General features: G+C 40.0%; 3 protein-coding genes across 6 annotated transcripts; 1 reads left to right on the forward strand and 2 right to left on the reverse strand.

Annotated features, from left to right (window-relative positions):
* Positions 1-493: 493 nt before the first annotated feature.
* Positions 494-10,354, reverse strand: LOC137136168 (TBC1 domain family member 10A-like). The gene is made up of 9 exons (XM_067521301.1): positions 9,624-10,354; positions 8,178-8,277; positions 6,288-6,395; positions 5,827-5,933; positions 5,607-5,721; positions 5,081-5,146; positions 4,336-4,525; positions 4,081-4,235; positions 494-3,387 (listed from the first exon to the last, which is right to left on the reverse strand). The coding sequence occupies exons 1-9, from the start codon at positions 9,803-9,805 to the stop codon at positions 2,905-2,907; spliced, it is 1,506 nt and encodes a 501-aa protein (XP_067377402.1). The 5' UTR covers positions 9,806-10,354; the 3' UTR covers positions 494-2,904.
* A 331-nt stretch (positions 10,355-10,685) lies between these two features.
* On the reverse strand, positions 10,686-15,650 carry sf3a1 (splicing factor 3a, subunit 1). Its single transcript, XM_067521293.1, has 16 exons — positions 15,512-15,650; positions 15,322-15,404; positions 14,639-14,748; positions 14,341-14,548; positions 13,989-14,246; positions 13,816-13,890; positions 13,575-13,725; positions 13,288-13,484; positions 12,963-13,080; positions 12,564-12,871; positions 12,191-12,439; positions 11,894-12,101; positions 11,602-11,756; positions 11,323-11,424; positions 11,159-11,230; positions 10,686-11,060 (listed from the first exon to the last, which is right to left on the reverse strand). The coding sequence occupies exons 2-16, from the start codon at positions 15,367-15,369 to the stop codon at positions 10,959-10,961; spliced, it is 2,361 nt and encodes a 786-aa protein (XP_067377394.1). The 5' UTR covers positions 15,370-15,404; positions 15,512-15,650; the 3' UTR covers positions 10,686-10,958.
* On the forward strand, positions 15,538-20,321 carry ccdc157 (coiled-coil domain containing 157). Of its 4 annotated transcripts, XM_067521294.1 has the most exons (10): positions 15,538-15,936; positions 16,034-16,184; positions 16,275-16,923; positions 17,000-17,077; positions 17,186-17,358; positions 17,484-17,660; positions 17,747-17,915; positions 18,175-18,311; positions 18,453-18,547; positions 18,672-20,321. In XM_067521294.1, the coding sequence occupies exons 1-10, from the start codon at positions 15,689-15,691 to the stop codon at positions 18,919-18,921; spliced, it is 2,127 nt and encodes a 708-aa protein (XP_067377395.1). In that variant the 5' UTR covers positions 15,538-15,688; the 3' UTR covers positions 18,922-20,321. The 4 variants fall into 4 exon arrangements, 3 of the variants coding, with proteins under 3 accessions (XP_067377395.1, XP_067377396.1, XP_067377397.1); XR_010915554.1 differs by lacking the exon at positions 18,175-18,311 and having other exon boundaries at positions 18,672-18,810; XM_067521295.1 differs by lacking the exon at positions 18,672-20,321 and having other exon boundaries at positions 17,747-17,919; positions 18,453-18,548.
* Positions 20,322-20,356: the final 35 nt, after the last annotated feature.

Here is a 20,356-nt window from a genome sequence, read left to right on the forward strand (position 1 = left end):
TATGTGCTGGGCCCACTAATTAGGACCACAAAATAGTCCATCACATGGGGTAACCTGTGGTTTTTTTCGATTACAAATGAGATAACTTATAAGATGCTGAAGAAACTTCAAATCCAACTCTCCAAATGTGAATAAGCCAATTTGCCCAAATACCAAAACCTTATGTCTACCTACACAAAAAGTGGGTCTTCAATGCTAAATAAATTCCCTAAAACAAAGGCAGTAAACGAGTAAATAAGGTTAAGCTGTCACCTTGCAAATAAAGATTGAACTTTGAAAAACCCTTACTTCTTCAATATGTTAATTGATTAAATGTATTTCTGGTATTGAAGAAATGCGAAAGAAAAAACATTTGACAGTCAAGGCTGTTTGAGAACCATGGGTTCATTTTAAAGTGACTGTTGCGCCATCTAGTGGTAAACAAGTGAGACTGCACATAGACAGCACAACATTTATACTAAAGGTTTACAGTATACAAAAAACATGTTTCAAGTTTGATTAAACACATTTTTATTTGTAAAATTTAAACTCATGATTATGAATAGTGCCCATGGATGTTGACCATCTTTTTAACCCTTATTGTAAGTTGTAGAATAATACCAATCTGACTTTAAAGTAAGAAAACCATTCTGTGGCCGAAGTTACCCTGAAATTTAAAAGGAACATTTGTCTAGTGTTACAAATATTAGTCTAATATACATTGTCCTGAACTGCAGATTGTTTAAAGATGTTGCCTCTGCAGTTTCTTTAACTGCTCAATAAAATATAGCACTATACATTGAAAAATAAATTTCATTACAAAACAAATTGTTATTTTACAAGTCATATCTACACAAAGAGCATTAAATTAAAATATAACACCAGTGAAATATGAGGTGGCCTATACAAGCACCCAAAAAGCTATTGCATACAGGTGAGTCATTGCTTGGAAAAGTATCCTTATGACGCTCACAGCTTTTTTAACTATATATTTAGAAATACTTAGAAAAAGTATTACACATTTTACATATGTGCTTATGCTTGTTAAAACTCCCATGGCTGTAGTAGTTAGACTTGTACTGTCAGAAAACAAAAGATTGTCCAGCATGTTTTGAAAATTAGCCTCAGCCCCTGCATGTCTTCATATTTCCCAAAAAGAAACAAGGCTGGTATGAGTAAAAGGCTATCAATATCCCAATAAATCTTAAAATCCCATAAACTTAACTAAATAAAAAACAGACTTGTCACAGGTAGCAGTCATAGATCATCTACAACAACAGTATTGGTTTGCTTTGGAAATTCTAACAACAACATACAACCAATACGATGTTCTTGGCCCCAACAGGATATTTGAGCAATACGAAGAAGGTCGGCACCATTAAGTTATGTGCAGGTAAAGGAACAGGAAAGACATGCACAGACTAACACACAGCCTACAGAGTTACATTTGGCAAGAGACAGTCTTTAGACTGTAGCTTTTACTAAGGCAGGAATCTGTCAGAGTGAGGAATTTTCAAGGGTCCCTCCCCTCTGTGGACCATAACATGAATTACTGCTGCTCTAAAGTGGGTGGAAATGCCTGGCACAGCAAGTACTGTAGTCAAACCACATTCATTCACCCAAGTTGAAAAAAGTGATCATTTGTGCACTAGTAGGCCATCCACAAGCTCTGTGTTTAAAATTTTTTTTCAAATAAATAGCGCCTGTAGAAAAGGACAGTTCAGAAAAAATAAAGGGCAACATAACAACTTTCTCTATAGAGCTTTCATTTAGGGTGTAAATGTACAGTAATGCTTTTCACTTCCCCTAACCTCTTTATTCTAAAGTATTATTTCTGCTTCCAGCTTAAAAACTCCTCCACACATTTTGTTATTTGACATTTTGATGATGTCATCTGGGGAAAGGGGCCTGGTTGCCTGTAGAGCATTGGGTCGGGAAACAGAAGGCTGAATCAAATCAACACCTTCTGCTGTGGTGACCCCCAAGTGATCATTAGATGATGTCATCTGGTTGACCATGATTACAAACTCCATAGTTCAAGCAACGAGATGACATAATCTAAACTGAAGGTTCCTCCAACTGATGCCATCTGAAGGCAATTTTCAGCTAGACGTAGAGAGATATATTCTTATAGGGAAGTCAATGGGAAGCTTAATGGCATTTGTGTACATGTACTACCGAAACTATAACCAAAAGAAGAAGTTCAAAATCAGAGAAGGGGACCTTTAAGTAGAAAACAAGGAATGCACAAGTTACCCTACAAAAAAAAAAAAAAAAAAAAAAAAAAAAAGGCTGTCAGAACAATATTTCTGAAACATAAGAAACCTATTAGCCTATTATCTGTGTTGTGATCAGCTTTACTAAAAAGGTTATTTAATAGGACTTATGATTGGAACCATCTGAAAGGCTGCCCTCTAGTGAATAAAACCTGACTGAAATATAGTAATGCCTCAAACTGAGAAGCACTGCATTTGTCTCAGGAGTTCCATCCACTGCTGCAAAGACTTACCAGTGAACAAAATAGTGTTGAAATTAAGAGGAATTGTACATAATGACTGCATACACTCTGGCATTATTCTCCAAGTGCTGTTTACACCACACTTGTCTGAAAAAATGACTTTGTTCCCAGTAAGTCAGTAACATGTCTCCCTTGCACACGGACAACTAAGACTTACAGTGAATTAAAAATACAAAAAAGGAATCACCAGGTTGATTCACATGAAGAAATGGTTTACACTTAGCAATGATGCTTTAGTGTATACCAATAGTATCACAAGCAAAGTTGTATCGAAAACGAATGCAAAAATGTCCAATGTTAGTATAAGAGTGATGCTGGTGAGTCAGAAACCTTGGCAAGGCTGATTTGTTGCTGGCTGCAGGGTGCACAAATGCACATTTATGCACAATGCACACACTGCTGTACATTTACAGATATGTATCCTGCTCTGTGCTGCTAAGGCTCTGTGTAGATTGCTGAAGAGGAGATTCTTTGGCAGGGGGAAGGTCAGGAAGAGGGGCTTGCTGGTGGTTAAGGGAGTCCATTTGTGGCATGGTGGCTGGCATATTGCTGTAGTTGAATGGACGCGAGGCAGCTCGATCTGAGTGTGAAGGTGAAGTGTCATTTAGGAGTGGGTATGGGTTGGGGATTTCCACAGGGGGTTGAGATTTCTTCACGCTCTTCTTCTTGCTCTTTTTCAGCTGCGGGGTGGGCTGAGGCACCTCTAGCACAATAGTGGGGTTCTGCTGCAGGTCCTGACGCCTGGGTGGCTCGGCCAACATGATGAGGCGTGCGCCATGCATTCTAGGAGGCGATTTGAAATTGAGATCTCCACGATTCTTCTTCCAGCGCTTTAGCTGGGTGTGATGCTCTCTTTCCACATCTCGTGCTGTCACTGGCACCTCCACAATCTGCAACAGGAAAAGATCCATCAGCAGGTCACAGCTGCAGTCATTCATATTGAAAAGAAAAAATGTGAAACAAGGACAGCACTCGCTGGCAAATGTGTCTCACAGTTTTCAAATGTGAACTTTGTTAGTAAAGGCCAAAAGGGCGTTGGGGTTGCTGTGGATGCACCCTTATCAACAGTAAATACAGCCCTGCTTATAACACAGGGTATTGTATCATGGAGAAATGCTCACTCACAAAAGACTCAGACACAGGAACCAGACATTGGCCAGCAAGCAATCTGGCAAATTTATCTCTGTATTGCTTCAATTCTCTTCACTCTCTCAGATTCTCTGCTGTTCCCTCGGTGACATTTCAGAATACTTTTTTCCCTCTGTCCATACTATATCCACTGCTTCACTTCCTCCTCAGCAAACTATGCCACATTGTTGCACTAGCATTGCAGAGTGTCAGACCACTTCTAACTGGACTCTACAATTTCTCATAAATTTAGATTTACACTGTATTGGTAGCATATAGCATTAGCAATGTACATCCAGGTACATTGTTACCCTTTAACAGCAAGACAGCAAATCAGTAGATTGACACAGTTAACCAGCTTGGCTATATAAAAAGGGGCTAGTGAAACGCAAGCATTCTGTTCAAAGGATTGTCTATCAAATCTCTGTACTATATTGCTGCTCCTCTGCTCTTACCTCATGGACAAGGAAGCCCTCCTGCATGTATCGTGGCTCTATGGCTTTGAGAAGCTCCATGGTCTCATACTGGCCCTGGCAGGACTTTAGCTTCTCCCGGGTCCCCAGCATGCACTTAAGCAGCACCAATCCCACACGGAAGATTATCTTTACTCCTAACAAAGGGAGAATAATCAAGTCTGTGTCAAGATTTTCTGATGTATCACTTGAAAAAATTCTTTAAAATGTTTTTATATTATTGTTAACCATAGTTACCATCACAGAGGAACATGTCCCAGACACGCAGCACTGAGGCCCAAGGCAGTGTTCTGGAGAAGGCACACATAAACCATTCAGTCATGTAAAGGATAGGGTCGATCTTGTGTCTCTCCAGATGGCGGAAGGCTAGGGGGGAGATGCGTCGCAACAAAGCAAACAGGATCTCTCCATCTAACTGTATGGCTTCCTGAAGGTGAAACACAGGTAGAAAAGCACAGAGTGATCAAAAGCTATTGTATTCTGTGATGTCAGAGCCAAAACCTGATATGAATGTGATTGTCAATCAAATGCAAATGCTTAGTGTTTCTCCAAGCTTAACCCGTTTCCCACAATGCATGATTCCCCAGGTTCATAATGACTCCTTTTGTAGCTCCATGCTATACTTTAATGAGGCAACATATCACTAGCAAATCTTAGTTCCATTAAAATGAATTCTATAAAGTTGAGCCCCCAGGCAAATTAATTTCCTTTGAGGCAAAGTTTACCACTATTTCTGCAAGTAAATTACTCAGTGTTAAACTGTGGTTTGGCAACGCCTCATTGGTTTCATCAGTAACTTATACCCACAGAATTCCTGTGCCTGCAAAAACAAAACTGCATACCAGTTTTGCTGTAATTGTGGTGAAACCCCAGTTTCTTACTGTAGATTATAGTTTTTGTAACATCGAAGTCAGATAAAGTCTCTACGTATTTCCAGACCTAGTGATGTCATCATGCATGCTTTCATGTGTTTCAGTCTCACCAGACCAGGGCTGTAGTAGCCAGGAAGATATTTCTCACAAATCTGGACAAGCACCCAGAAAGCCTCCTGTGCAAACAAATACAGATGATGTCAGAAAATGTCATGTGTTCATTTTACCGCACACTTCCACTGCTTAGATGGAATTGAGATAATAACGTGAAGGTTGCCTTTTATAGCACAGATAATTGAGATGTATTTTTTGGAACATCTGTTGTCTAGTGTCTTGCTCTAATTGAATTTAGCAACTGAGACTGCTCCGTGTTTCATTTGAATACGTGTCTTACAGCTATGAAATTTGCATACACCTGAATAAAGTCACCATTATTATAATAACTTTTTATTTGACTTTTTGAAGGTTGACTTTTTGAAGGTTGCAACTTAAATTTGAGCTAACAGTACGAGAATTCTATCTTAAAGACAAAAATAATAACAAGCATTCAGAAATTTGTTTTTTAACAAGTCATCTAAAACAAACAACATTTTTAGTTTTTATGGTGTTTGTGGTAGAAAGAAAAGTTTACTGTACCTCAGCAGGCATGTGCATGAGCAATACAGCAGCAATGGGAGCCTGAGCCTGGCAGTACCCCTCTTCTGGTCTGTATAGAGTGTAGGCCTTAAGAACACGAAACAGGTCCTGCTGCCTGTGAACGACAAAAATACGGATACACACAATAATCCAACAAATTGAATTTCAAACTATTCATGGTTATTTGTTTAGTGATGTCACATAATATCAGACAGCTTACCCGTGTCCTCCCCGTAACACAAACATCTCATGGAAAGGAAACTGTCGATGGAGGTCTTTCTCAATCACATCAACCCATTTTGTATCGCCTGGCTGGCTATCCAGCTCCTAATCAAAAACAATGAAAAGATGTAGAGGTTTTTTTAAAAACAGTAACAGCAATGTGGCGTTTCAAGTAAAAACAATTCAGAAAGTAGATACGAGCACAAGAATGCTTGAAAGAGTTATATTTCATTATCCTAAAAAATGCAAGTTAAATCATTAGCTATTCAACAACAATACATTTTTAACCGTAAACTGACTGAACTTAAAGTGAACTGGCTCCAGACCTGTGCACAAAACAAAGCTTAAGAAAAGCAACAGCAGCAGTAACAATTTCAAATGAAATTCATAAATGGAATAAGCCCAAAATACAACATGAAAACAGTGGTGAGGAGGAAGTGGAAGAAGAATCTGTCAGACCTGAAACTTTTCTGGGTTCTGCTCTTTCTTCACCTTTCCCCCTGACAGGTAGAGCCACGCACGGCCTCGGAGAGAAGGTGGGATTCCTTTCTGGCAACGCAGCCTCACCTAAGCCACAGGGAAATGGGGATTTACAAAGTACGGCATTACACACAGTGAAAAAGTGTGAAAAAGACTTGGCACAAGACACACATCAGTGGACCCGTCACTTGGTATTAGTTCCTTTTTCTTGGACACATGTGCAAGCAGTTATCTGTTTAAACTACTAACAACCGACATTTTAGAGGAAATGTGGATATATCATCGCGAGTCTACAGAGTTCTTCCACTAAAGGCTGCTTTAAATCATTACCAGCCAAAACATTCACGTGGCCTGAAGTAAAGTTAGCGCAAATGATATTCAGTTTGCAGAACACGGTTTAATAAGAATTTTACCATAGAGAAACATTACCGGTAAGGTGCTAGATCACATATAATTCAGTAGGTAGATAGAACGAAAACACCTTTGGCCAAAGACACCAAACTATCTACACTAATATGCTTTTGCTTAGTTTTCTTTTTTTGCCATGAAAACCAAATGCAAGAAGAATAATGTGACTTTAATGTAATGCAGATATATTAAAATTAGCCACCTTGAAATAGCATAACTCTCTTGATGTTTCCAAAATGTATCTTGGTATATTCACACTGATGTTGGCTATAACTAAGCCACTTTCTAGAATGCTCTGGTTGACATTAACCTGATGGCAAATGAACAGGTTGACTTCAGATCTTAATGACCACCCTGGTCACTTTTTGATAAAAGTTGCAACCGCTAATGTTACAAGGCTCTGTTTCAACAAGGGAGAAGTCTGAATGCCATGCAGTCGCATTAACAGTAGGCAACAAGGTTATTCACAGTCTGTTTGTTTCCTGTCACTTTAGGGTTAACAGTCTCTGTGGTGTAGAATTTGAAGAGAAAGTCCCACAAACCATAAAGTAACCTTTTACAGTCTGTGTAATAAGTGGCTTTTCCTAGGCACAAACAAATTGGGCCTATTGTTCATTTTACTGAAGTTTAACGATGAAATATTGACTAATAAACATAAAAAAATAGATTAATAAACAGAAAATAAAATAATGTTGCATTTATTTTAATATAAATTTTGATGAAGGCAGCAACGTTACACATGCAATGTCTGTAACAGACTTCAAATTACTATTGCTGTACACTTTAGTAAGTTTTTCTGATATGAAGCTGGCACACTTTGCTGAGGAGGGGACACTTTTTTGGAAAGTTATTATAAAAAAGCTTTTAAAAAGGAAGCTCTGCTTCACTGTCTAACTTTTAAACCTACCCGAACAACAAGCAAATGAAAACTGCCTCGCTCCAAAAAGCTATCAAAAACGTATGCTTCAGTAGACCCACTTTTTATATTCGCAGCACATTCATTACAGTTACTTCACAGGAAGTAAACATAGCCCCACCCTGAATATGAGACTGTCAATTTCTCACATGGTTTATATCGTGATTAAGAGATGGGTTGTGACCTGTCTTACTCCTGACGCATGGAAATGAGAAAAGTTGCACGTCTGTGCTAAATCCCTGACAGCATTTCCAAAAGAACCAGCTAGACAAGTGAAGCTGCAAACAATGTGTCCACACAACTCACGTCTTTGTGCAATCAAATAGTTCAGCCACACTATTTACTTTGTCTGATCATGTGTACAAAATTACTCAGGGCTGCAAAAGTGTTGCCTGAAGACAGTGGTGTCAAAGCTCAGATACCAGCGTATGACAAACACACACAAAAAAAAACCGAACCAATTTAGATATGAACAAACCATATAGCCACTAATGCAATCAAACCACCTGCCTTTTTTTTTAATGCATTAAACACTTTAGGCTGACCTTATCAAATCTCTTGAGCATCCACTTGTCCCAGTGAGTGAGCATATCTAGCCACTTCACCTCCCTTTGTCTGAGCACCTCTGGACGCACATCTTGAGCTCTGGAGACACCAGGAACAAGGATAGAAAAGAACAAGTTCATTTATTCCAGTTTAAAAACACACAAAAAGTACTTTTTTTTTTTAAATTTAGTTGGAAATAAACTTTAATATTAGATTAACAGTTGTAAGCAACAGACTCTTGTATGCTGGACGCCCTCGGATTAAGATGTGTGGACTCTTGCTCATATGGCGTCAGTACACTGTACACAAAGAGCCAAAGACAACACCTACTAGACTGTTTTGAAGAGATTGTGAAGAGATACAAATTCAGATGTAGCTCATTTAAAAGCAAGAAGATGCAGGCAGGATTTGTCGGTTATTATGGTTTAATTTTTATGCGAAATATTCGCAAGCAAAAACCCTTCAAGTCTTCAGGTTACATTCTCCAACTGAAAATGAAAACATAAGCAAGTCTACCCTACATTATGAAGGACGTCTGATGTTTTTCAAAGCTATGTAATTATCTCTTCAGCACAACCCTGTAATTGAAGGTTTTACACATCTTCAAAAAAAAACACCACTTTATAAACTGTGGACTGCCTTCTTTCTCTGTAAGCTATATGTTGCAGATCAGTACAACAATCTGATATTTAATTTTGAGTTTCCAAGGACCGTAAACAATGATTAGTTACTTTGGCTGCCATACAGTGTAAGTTTAACTCAGAATTTGAGACTACATGTAAAATTCTAGGCCAAAAGAGGCCCTCTAGTAACAGGGCACCAGATCTGTGGCTCCCAGTCTGCCAAAACTACAGAAAACAGGAAGCATGCCAATGCTTGGCACAGCTTTCTTTTACTTATTTCTTTAATTCTGTCTTTTACAACTATTTCTGTGCTGTAAAGTAGGATCAGGCGCTGATGGAAATGGAAAGAAAGGAGGACGATCTTAGGGGAAAGAAAACATTGCAACTTGCCGCAAAGGCATTAATTCAAATCGAAATGTGACCAAAAAAAGGCATGACAAAGTTATTTTTTTTCCGCCTATCCCTACAAAAAGTTTGTGTGATGAATCACTTCAAGATAAGAAATGTTTAACCTGGCAGAATCAGAAAGAGTGACTTTAGCTGTTTTTAACAGCCAACTAATACTTTTATTTTAACAATGTTGAGTAAGGCAAAAAGTGGGTGTTATACTATGCCACGCAGCTGGTTGGGAGCACTAGCTGCGCATAGGCTCCCACACAACAACACTAACATGTGACAAAATTATACCATAAAACATAGATTAGCTAGTTCCCTGCTACACTACAACCAATTTGACGTGGATTACAGGCTTACTGCTCACAGTTTAGTTAGTCCAAGCTGAAGTCGATACAAATGAAGAACCGAGAGTTGAAACAAACTTACGAGTCCTCAGAGTACTGCTGCGCCCCACCAATAAATCCATATTTATCGGCTGCTCTGTCACTGGTGAAGCCGTTAATCTCTGAGTCGGATCCGAAAGAGCTTTCATCGTCGATGTGGCTGCTGCTGACAGTCCGGATACTCCTTGTGTCCACTGTTTGACGGCCGTTCTCTATTTTGGCCATGTTAGCAAGGAGGCTAACTGGCTAGCCCGAACAGCTAACGTCAGCGAGCTTGTTGACAGCCCGAAGTCAAAACTGCTTTTTTGCATATGTTGTCGAGTCAAACAGTATCGACGCCATGATTTCTAAAACTAACGAAAACTTTAGAACCAGTTACTGTTACCTAAATGTTATCTAACGTTACGCAACAACTGTGAGGCCACATCAAATATGTTATGCTTCAGCTAGAAAGATTCCATTTAATTCTTAATCGCGCATAACCTTTGCTGGCCAGCGGTGGGTTGCTAACATTAAGTTAGCCTTTACCTTTCGTCACAACGCTTCAAACCGATTTCTACCTTTCAAAACACTAAGGTTACATTATCCTTTTTTACATATTTATAGTAAATAACTATCTTTGTTAGCTTGCTGATATTCTAGTCCATTATGATCTCAGTAATGGTGTCCCGCTTCGCTGTCCTGTCATCCCGAGTGCGCTGGACTGATTTTTTTCACCTCGAGCAGCAACTAAGCGTCTGTCCTTGGTTGGTTTTAGCGTCTTCATGTTACTGCTACTCCTAGTGACGATCTGACGAAGTACATCTGATGTCAGGGTAGAATAAAACTGCTTGTTGTGTCTCTTGCACTGCAACGAATCTGAGTCATCTACTACAGAGCAGGTTTCATTAGTAAATTACCTATTTCATCTAGACTAACAACTCCCTGTCCTATTTTGTCTGCATAATACTACTGGGCAAAGTCCCAGTTTCTCATGTGCAAAAACACACATGACAAAAAAGGCCTATTCTACTCAATTTAGCATTCATCATGTGGCCTGTAAAAACCCACATTACATTAACTAGTTTCTAAACTTACACATCAAAATAAAACAACAAAAGAGAGATTTACATTTAAAATGTCTTTATTTTAATGAAAGAACATCATAGTGATCAACGTGGTCTTACAGGTTACCAAATAAATCATGAACAAACTAAGAGCTGAACCAAAAGTGAGAGATGTCATGCCTGCAACCCAGTGCATAAGTCATTTAGCATTCCGAGTAACAGAGTTGACATTCAAAAACATGCTCTTCCCCCAAATAACAATTCTAAATACGATCATGATTGAGTGTCAAAATAACTACAAGTTAAAATTTTGTCCTTCTTGCTGCCATGGCTCACTTCTTTCTTCCACCTCTTTCCTTTAGGGCCAAGTGAATGACTGAACCATTGCTCATGTTGTAATAAGCCAGGGAGTTGGAATCCTTGATGAAAATGCCCTGAAAGGAACATAAATAGGTACACAATGTTAATCCAACATTTATATTTATACAGATGACATGTCACATGTTGTAACAGGTTTAAAAGAAGAGCTTACCTCATATTGTAACTTCTGCTTTCCAGCTGGCATGCCCGTGGCTTCATGGATTTTGACTTTAATAACAGACACCTGTGTAGAAATCGCATTTGCAAAGTCTTATGAACAAGGTGCACCAAAATATTCACTAGAAAGGGGCAAACAATGTGTCAACATTCGGATACCTGGTCTGTGAGTGGAACAGTGAAATTCAGCACTTGGCCATTCAGCTTCCATTCAGTCTTGTCCTGCATGTTGGGGACCTGCACTTTAACAGCAACTGGGCCCTGGAATTGGGGGAAAAAAAAGGTTAAGACAAAGCAGCTTACAGCAAGAGAGAAGCAAAAGTTGAGATGTATATACATTTACAAACATTAAACTGGAAAGACTTCCTACATCTATAACTATTATTGGGCTATTCTCTATTAGAAACAAACCGATGACATTTCAATGCACTAACAAACCTTATTTCTACGAAGGAACTCCTCCTCTGGAATAAGGTTGTCCTCTGTTTTCATCTTCTTGCTGACTGGCTCATCGTCATGAGGTGGGGGTGGGTGGGACGGTGGTGCAGGAGCAGCACTTGGTGGTTGTGGTACTGGAGGAGCTGGGACAAATGCTGGAAGATAAAGCAGGATAGATGTATTTAAAAGGATAAAATAAGAAAGGCTAAATGAAAAGTTCAGTTAACAACTATGCACAACTTTGACATTCATTTAAGCAAATTAAATAAAATGATGCAAACATTTCCCTTACCAGTTGGAACAACCATGGGTGGTGGTCTTGGGGCCACAATGTGTGGTGCTGATGGAGGCATAGGAACAACATTGATACGTGGAGCAGGAATCATAGGAGGCATTGATGTTATAACTTGTCCAGGGGAAAGGCGCACCACAGGAGCCACAGGGGGCCTTGGTATTACAGGTACAGCAGACAGGAGTGTGGTGCGTACTGGAGGTGCCACCTGTTTAACACGTTATTGGATTATTACTTATATATGTACTTTGAAATTCTAAATTTGGAATATACTCTTTTTTTAATTTGAAGACTCACAGAGGAAGGCAGCCGAGGAACTGCAGTGACCGGAGGACTGGGCTTAGGCAAACTGGACATAGAAGACGAGATGGGAGGCTGGTGATGAATTTCACTTGGCTTGCTTGGACCAATTTTTTCCTTAGTATCATCCTCTCCCACCAATCCTTTAGCCTTGTGAATGGCTTCGATCTGCTCTTGCAGGGTGATGTTTGCCTGTGCTGCCTGCTGTGTACGAGCCATACTTCCAGAGTGGCCATCCCACGTAACCTGGTAGGGAGGGAGGAACACAAAATGTATTTAAAACAAACCAAGTTATGTGTAATCTTTACTTCTTTCACTTAATTTTATTCACCTGCGCACCTTTGTAAATTAAACTGTAAACTGTTCTCACCTTTTCTTCTGGCTTCTGGATTTCTTCTTCGCCGATCTTCTTACCGATGGCCGTCTCTTCCACACCAAAGATATCTGTACGTCTCTCAGCAAGCTGTTTCAGGCTGCTTTCGATATCCAAACCAGGAGCATAGACTTCGTCCTCTATCTGCCTCTCTTTGATGATGCGGTCTCTTTGCTCCAGCCAGCGCGGATCCAGCAGGCCAATACGCATGTGCTCTTGCATCTTACTAGCTGGGATTTTCTCACCAGTAATTGGTGAGATGAGGTACTCATCTGGAGCTGCAACTGAGGTCTGAGGCTTGGAGGCTGTGAGGACAAGTAAACAAAAGGTCAGAATACATTCTACCTAGTCATTTTATGCAGTAGGGATTACCATATCCAAGAGAGCATGAGTTACCTTTGGGGTCATAGTCTTTGCGAATAATAACCTGGTCTGGAGTCGGGGGCAGTGGTGGTGGCATAGGTCGGTCTGGTGGCAGGGGAGCCTTCATGCCCTCATCTTCTTCATCAGATCCCTGAATAAAGAAGGAATGAAAGAATTATATATCAACCCTTAAAAATGGTTGTTTCTTTTATCACCAAACATAGGTTTAATGTTTTATGTAAAATAAAGAGAGAGAGGCAAAGTAAAGATATCCCCATTAATAAAAATAAAACACCATAGCAACCCACAGTTAGTGAAGAGAAGACAAGGCGCAAAGTTAAATTACTTTGTTTCTTACCTCATCCATATCCTGCACTTGTGTGTCTTGATCAGGCTGTGAGGGCTGGCCTTCATCCCGATTCTCCCTTCCATCCTCTTCATCCTCACTCTCTACCTCCATCTCCACCTCCTCACTCTCTCCATACTTCTCGTAACGTTCCTGGATTAGGATGCGAGCACCAAGCTCCTCTGGTGTAGTGGGTGGGGGGAAGTGCCCTGGAAAAACAGAGATGATAATTATAAATTATTTTAAATACATTAAGGGTTTTACACATTTACATGTTGTAATATCTGTGCTTTTATTACCTTGTTCATTAGGCTGGAAATCCACCGTCTCAACCACTACGAAGTCATGCCAATCAATTTGGGCATATGCAACTCTTTCCTTCTCTCTTTCCTCCTCCTCCTTTTTTCTTTCACGCTCCTGGAATTTAGCCCACTCAACACGGTACCTCACCTGGTGATTTTGCAGTAGGACAGATGATTAACATGCAACGCATGCCATTAAATGTTTGCTATGACAAAACGTCACCGTTAAAAACGTTACCTGGTCCATTACTTCTTTTGGATTCTCAGCCTCTTTTTTTAGCTTGATCAGCAGGCCTTTGGGAGGAATCAGAATCTGAAAAGACATGATCAAGATACAGTTTACAGTTTTTAGCATCACCCTACAAAATAAAAATAAAAATAACATCAGCGAGCAACATTCCATCATCCTACCTTAGTGTACTGCTCAACCAGTTTGGTGAAGTAGTTGAAAAGGCTGTGCTGGGGCCGCAAAAAGTCAAACTGGTAGTTCCTCTGTTCTTTCTGCATGAGCTGAGTAAGAAACTGGCGACCATTACGAGCAACAAACTGGGCAGTAAGTTTAACAACATCCAGGTCAAATGCTGAGATTGACGGGGGATCTGCGATGAACTCAAACTCAGGAGGGGGTTCTTTGGGGACAACTGTCTCCTGAATCACCTGTGACTGCACCTATTGACAAACGTAAAATATTAGTTGTTGTATAAATACTACCAATTACAAGCAGTTATAAAAGCAAAGATTAGACTGAAATGCAGTGTCTCACTTTTTGAGGGAGCTGCTGGGATTGTTGCATTGCCTGCTGCTGCATGACCTTAGGCACTGCTGCAGATGGTTCCTGTGCTTTGCCCTCCTTAAACTCATTGACCTTGTGACGATAGTAGGCATGGTAGGGATCATTGGGGTTGAGGAAATTAAACTTTGGATTGTTGATCTCATTTTGACGGATTCGTGCTTCAAACTCCGGCCCATTCCTGTGAAATAACAAGAAATTGACTAAGGAATTGACACCGACTAACATGGCAGCAGTACAGAAGATTGTAAAACTGAAAAAAGAAACCAACCTGGCAACAAAGCTGGCTGTCTTGTCAACTATGTTTCGAACCTCAGGAGGTGGATATATGATACCAACGATGGGTTTTGTTGCAGGGGTTTCTTCAGCCACTGTGTCATTCTGTTGAGAAAATTTACTTTGTTAAACCCTAAAATATGACAATATTAGGAAAAAAACGTAGTGACTAAATATAATATAGACCATGGGTGCCGATTTTGAGGTATTATTCTTGACACACAACGCCACTGTGTCTTATTCAAAAGTCAGTGAATCTTAACAAAAGAAAGAAAATCCTGCCGATACTGGAGAAGCCACACATTTCTTAGTAAATAACATTAGACCCCACGAGCAAATATTGCAAAATTATTTTAAAAGTTTGAATTATTCCATGTAACCAAAACAGTGTTTTGGGAAAGAAGATAGCATCAGCTTGTGCCTCTCAAAGAAGAGTAAGCAAACGTCTCATCGGCCGGTAACATGGGTGAATTTACGCCCCCGGGACTAACAACAGCCACATAAGATTTACGACTTAATGTGATTATCCCATATAGATGTAAAGTTAGCTAATCTAAAATTGACATTAAAATGGAGATTTCCAAGGGAAAGTTTATGTAACTAGTTCATTGGTTTCGTTACAGCAAGAATGCGCTAGCAACATTGCTAACGTTAGCTAACTTGTAGCTTCATCGTTACCTTGGTGTTGGTCTCCGGCTGCACAATTTGAACAGGCCCAGGCGGCATGGCTGTGTCTTTTTTTGTTTTGTTTTTATAACGACCTGCGAACACCCAACCAACACGGGGATTAGATGTACACTTACTAAAATGTATTATTACGTTATAACATAACCTGAATCAGGTAAAAGGCCGCATTTGCTGTACTTACTGCGTCGCGCTTTCGTTGACCCAATGGAGGCGTATTACTTCCGGAAAGACGCCGCAAAGCATTATGGCACTTGCAGTTCTTCTTCAAGTTGCCATGGAGGTGAAACGTCAACAAGTCATACTTACTCCGCGTGTTTGCTGTGACATCCAGAAAACAGTATAAGCAAGATTATCAGACATGAGTCACTTCTTGGGTCGTCAGGAATGTATCGAAAGCCTCCGAAAAGACCTGGTCGACCTTCAGGGGGCCATTCTGGATGTCTTTTCAAGAACCGGACCGGTCCGTTTTTCCTCCTGGAAGTTTCCCGATAAACTCTCCTGTAATCTGGACATGGTAGCTTTACTGGAGCAGTATGACTTTGTGGATGGGGAGGATACATTTAATCAGCATTCCCACGTCGTCTTACTGGAGCTGGTGGTTGACAGGTAATAGCGCAACAATGCGTCACAATAATGATGTAAAATAGTCCTTCTAAGACTAAACAATATTACATTATACATTTTTTTTTTATCCCTGAACAAGACTACTGCTTCTCCTACAAAGCTCCAACTGTTATGTTGAGCAACTGACAAGCAGCCACCGCAGAGAACAAACCCAGCAGAGAGGATGTCAGTCAGTTGGTCTTGTAGTCCGACACTATTGGAGTAACTTGGTTCAGTTTGCCAAACATAAGGTAGGCTTATTGCTGTATTTCAGTGGGTTAAAAGGAATGCTAAAGTCGAAACAGAAATCTCATTATTTTTGTTGCTTTCTTTCCGAACAGTCTAAACCTAAGAAATTCGACAGCGATGAGACAGAGACAGTGTCATCTGTTTCTCCTCAAATGAGTTCAAGGAGTGAAGGCTGCAGACATTGTTTAGCTCCCAATTCGTCAACAAGGTCTTTTAAGTTGTCCCCTCACAGCACCTCGTGTGATACTAAAGATGACAGACGCAGTACAAGCTGCCAGACAGTAGAATCATCCCTCATTCCTTGCAATGCATGTCATCAAGTTCAGTCAATTTTGAGAAAGACAGGAGATGCTTTGGTGGATTTGTTTCAGAGTGAAGGCCTGCCCTGCTCCCTGCAGCCTCTTTTGGCTGCTGTAGAAGACACTTTAGACCTGGGACACATGACAGCAGGTGATGTTGCTCAGTGGGCCAATGAGCAGCTTCGGGACATGCGCCGGCTGGCAAAACATCTACAAGATGTGCGGGGTACAGTAAAACCTCTTGAAGATAGACTGGCAACAGCAGAAACTGAGCGGGAAAATTTCAGGTCTCAGTTAGACAGAACACAGAAAGAGTTCAAGCAAGAGGTGGAAAAACACCAAGCAAACATAGTCCAGCTGGAATTTTCACTGCGGAAAGCGGAGAGATCCATGAAAGTAACTGAACAAAGGCTACAGGACGAGAAGCAACAACTGAAGAAAGGTGCAGTAAACTAATTAATAGGCATCATGGGTTCTCACTGAAATCTAATTTACCAATATATTCAAATTTTTTTTAGAAATTGTGTCCTTGGAGGAGGGTAAGTCGAGACTGGAAGAGAAAGTAGCAGTGCAACAAGATATGTTGCAAGCACTTGGTAAGGACAAATATATTCATAATGTATGAAAATATTATATGAAGTATTCTTGTTTTAGTTACAAGTTATGAAATAAACTCTGTGATGCATCATTTTCTTTTGTGGCAGAGTGTGAAAAGCATGTACTGCAAGAGAAAGTGAGGGTTGTGCACAGGCTTGAGGAAGAAGCCTGTAGTAAACTTCAACAAAGAATCCAGGAGTTACAGAACCAAGTCTCTGAAATGCAAGTACTTCTTCACAAGGAGAATGCCAAGTTTCATAGTGCTTGTCGTCAGCAAGAGGTCTGTATCACAGCCAACGCCAGACTGTTTGTCACTCTGTCACATTAGTCACACACATTATTATTCCAGCAGATTTTTACAGATGTCGATTCTATGATATATCTTTGTTGCTGTTGTGTGTCAAGTCAATGCAGGCTAAGCAGAAATCATTATTGGGGAGAGTGGATGCTCTTGACAAAGAGTGTGAAGAGCTACAGAGGCAGTTGGTAGAGTCAGAGGAGAGACAGATAGACCTGGACAATGAGCTCCAACAGATGTCAAAGGAGAAGGAACAACAGCAGGCCCAGCTTACTCAAGAGCAGGTCCTAACTCTACATCTCAAGTCACCATTCCCATAATATAAACTCACTGACTTATTAGTTCATGGTGTTTTGTTTTTCCTAAACAGAACCTTTCTTTAGAGCTGCAGAAGGAGAAAGAGACACTAGAAAAACACATAGCTGAGCTGAAGCACAATGCGGCAGAGCTAAAAGAATATGTACAAGCTTCAAGGGAGAGGGAGAGAATGCTGGTGGCCTTCCCAGAGCTCAGCCCTCTGGCTCAGGTCCAACCACAGAGTAGGTACTCATTTAATATTTGTTTATCATGCATGAATTACCTACTGACATTACCTGTATGTACATAAAACTTGCTCTGTGCTTTTTACATTACATTACACTAACTGCTTGTGGCTATTCTTCCTTTGGAATATATACATTTTACAATGTACAAGTGTAACAAATAAGACTCAATGCATAGTATCCCTAAATACATAGCTATGCACATCATGTCACATCCGGTTGACTTTATACATGTTGTTGGTTGGATCCCTAAAAGCTACAGGAAATGTACTTTTGGATATGGAGCAGCAATTGCAGGCGAACAGTATTCGTATAAAAGTTCTGGAGCAGGAAAACACCACCCTACACAGCAGCCTTGAGAAAATGAGGGAAAGAGCACAAAATATCACCAGGGTAGGACAGATAAAAATGTGCAGTGTTGTAAAATACAGATATAGTATTTATATCTCTAGAATAAAGCATATTGCATATTCTGGTTTTGTCTGTATTAAGATGTTTAAAAATTATATTTAAATGATGCTGTCCTATCAACAGAATGGCTCACCTCAGCAGACATGGAGCCCTTCTCTAGCTAGCACACCGGCAGAAAAACAGCAAAATCACCTGACACTAATGCAAAAGAGTGCATTGTAAGTTTTTGCTCTTTGGATTAGTTAGCGTATATAATAAAATATCAATTGCATTGAGCAGCACATTACTAATGGAACAGTCATAATAATGTGTTTCCGTTGTGTGTTTTTCTTTGTTTCACAGGCAGAGCAGCAGTGAAGTACGAGCGGGATACAATAACCGAGGGAAGGAAGCAAGAGGTGGAGAGAATGGTTTTGAGTCGGCCACGTCAGAGGGTCTTGTGTCTGCTGCCACTGCCTCCCCATTGTCCCCGCAAATTCACTTACAAATACTACACCTCAGCACAGGCTCCTCTGCTACTAAAAGCCACACAAAAACACAAAATCCTTCTCTACTCTCCTATGCCAGAGCTTTGAACCGTAGGAGAAAATGAAACCTATGTGTACCCTATGTGGCTTATAAAATTAATATGATATTGTCCATATTACTACACTGATGCTTTACATTGTTACTGTGTACAGTTCACACTGGTGTTCTAGTGTTAACACTACATCTCTCTCATTATGTATTAAAAATCTATTAAGGACTCCTTACTGCTATTAAAGTTAAGTGTTGAAGACTAGTTCATATTAGGTTTCTGGATATGTTACATGCCTCTCAAATCCATCTAAAATGGGCAGACTTGACAACAGAGACGTTACATGGTTTTAAGGAAATGTGCAGTTTGTACAACTTTAAATGTCACATTTATAATGGGAGAAGCAGATGTTTTGTTAGCTTTTAACTTCCATCTGACAAAGGTGGGAAGTGACAGACTCTATGGAAACACGAGACATTCAGGAATCACAGGATTCATGCTCCGCTGAATGTCCACAGACCTTTATCCCAGTCCCACCCAAATGATTAGTAAGTCATTAGTCTACTGGGATCAAGACCACACACAATGTTGATCACTGTGAGTTATGCCTTTTGCTGTTTTTGTATTTCATTGAAAACCATGAATCTTGCTTGCAATAAGCTCTGTTGTGTAATTAAAGTTTAATGTGGAGCCTATGAGACTCATTGTGTCAATGCTTTGAAGTCAAAAACATTTTGTAATTGTTGCTTAATGTTTGTTTTTATAAACTTGACAGGTAGAGAAAACAAGCAGACACCTGATTGACATTACTAATCATCTTGACAACACTGATCTCTTGCAGTACTACCTGAATAAACACTGAGCCATTATTACGCTCACTGTTGTGCTTCTCCCTCTGTCTCCCTCTCTCTGTCTCTTTCTGCAGGTGTACCGAGCTTTGGAGCTGTGTGTCTCATGTGCAGCTACTGGTCCAACCAACCTGTCCAGTGTTTTGTTGTTGCTCCTTTTTGCGCTTTTCTTTCCTCTCTCCACTTTGCACTCCAACCTGGTCAAGGCAGGTGACCGCACACCCTGAGCATGGTTCTGCTGGAGGGTTCTTCCGTTAAAGGGAGTTTTTCCTCCAGTGTTGCCTATAGGCTTGCTCATGGGGGATTTGGGAAGTTTTATTTACATATCTGTATAGTCTTGACTTTATTGTGTAAAGTGCCTTGAGATGACTTTGTTGTGAATAGGCGCTATATAAATAAAGTTGAATTGAATTGAACTGAACTTAAGAGAGCTTGTGAACTGAGAGTTAGTCATTATATTAGGTTAACTACAGTGTCATCAAGCATGTTAAAGTCAGTCTTAAGCTGTTTAACCAAACACTATACATGCCAATTATTATATCAAATCAAAATAATTACAATAATAATAAGTAATAAAATTACTACAGACAGCTTGACAGAGGGAACAATTCATATTAACCATAAAGTCATTATCTATTACTAGTACCAAGTATCGGCTGCAG

Source organism: Channa argus, chromosome 11 (genome assembly GCF_033026475.1).
Source record: "Channa argus isolate prfri chromosome 11, Channa argus male v1.0, whole genome shotgun sequence".
NCBI classification, from domain to species: Eukaryota; Metazoa; Chordata; class Actinopteri; order Anabantiformes; family Channidae; genus Channa; species Channa argus.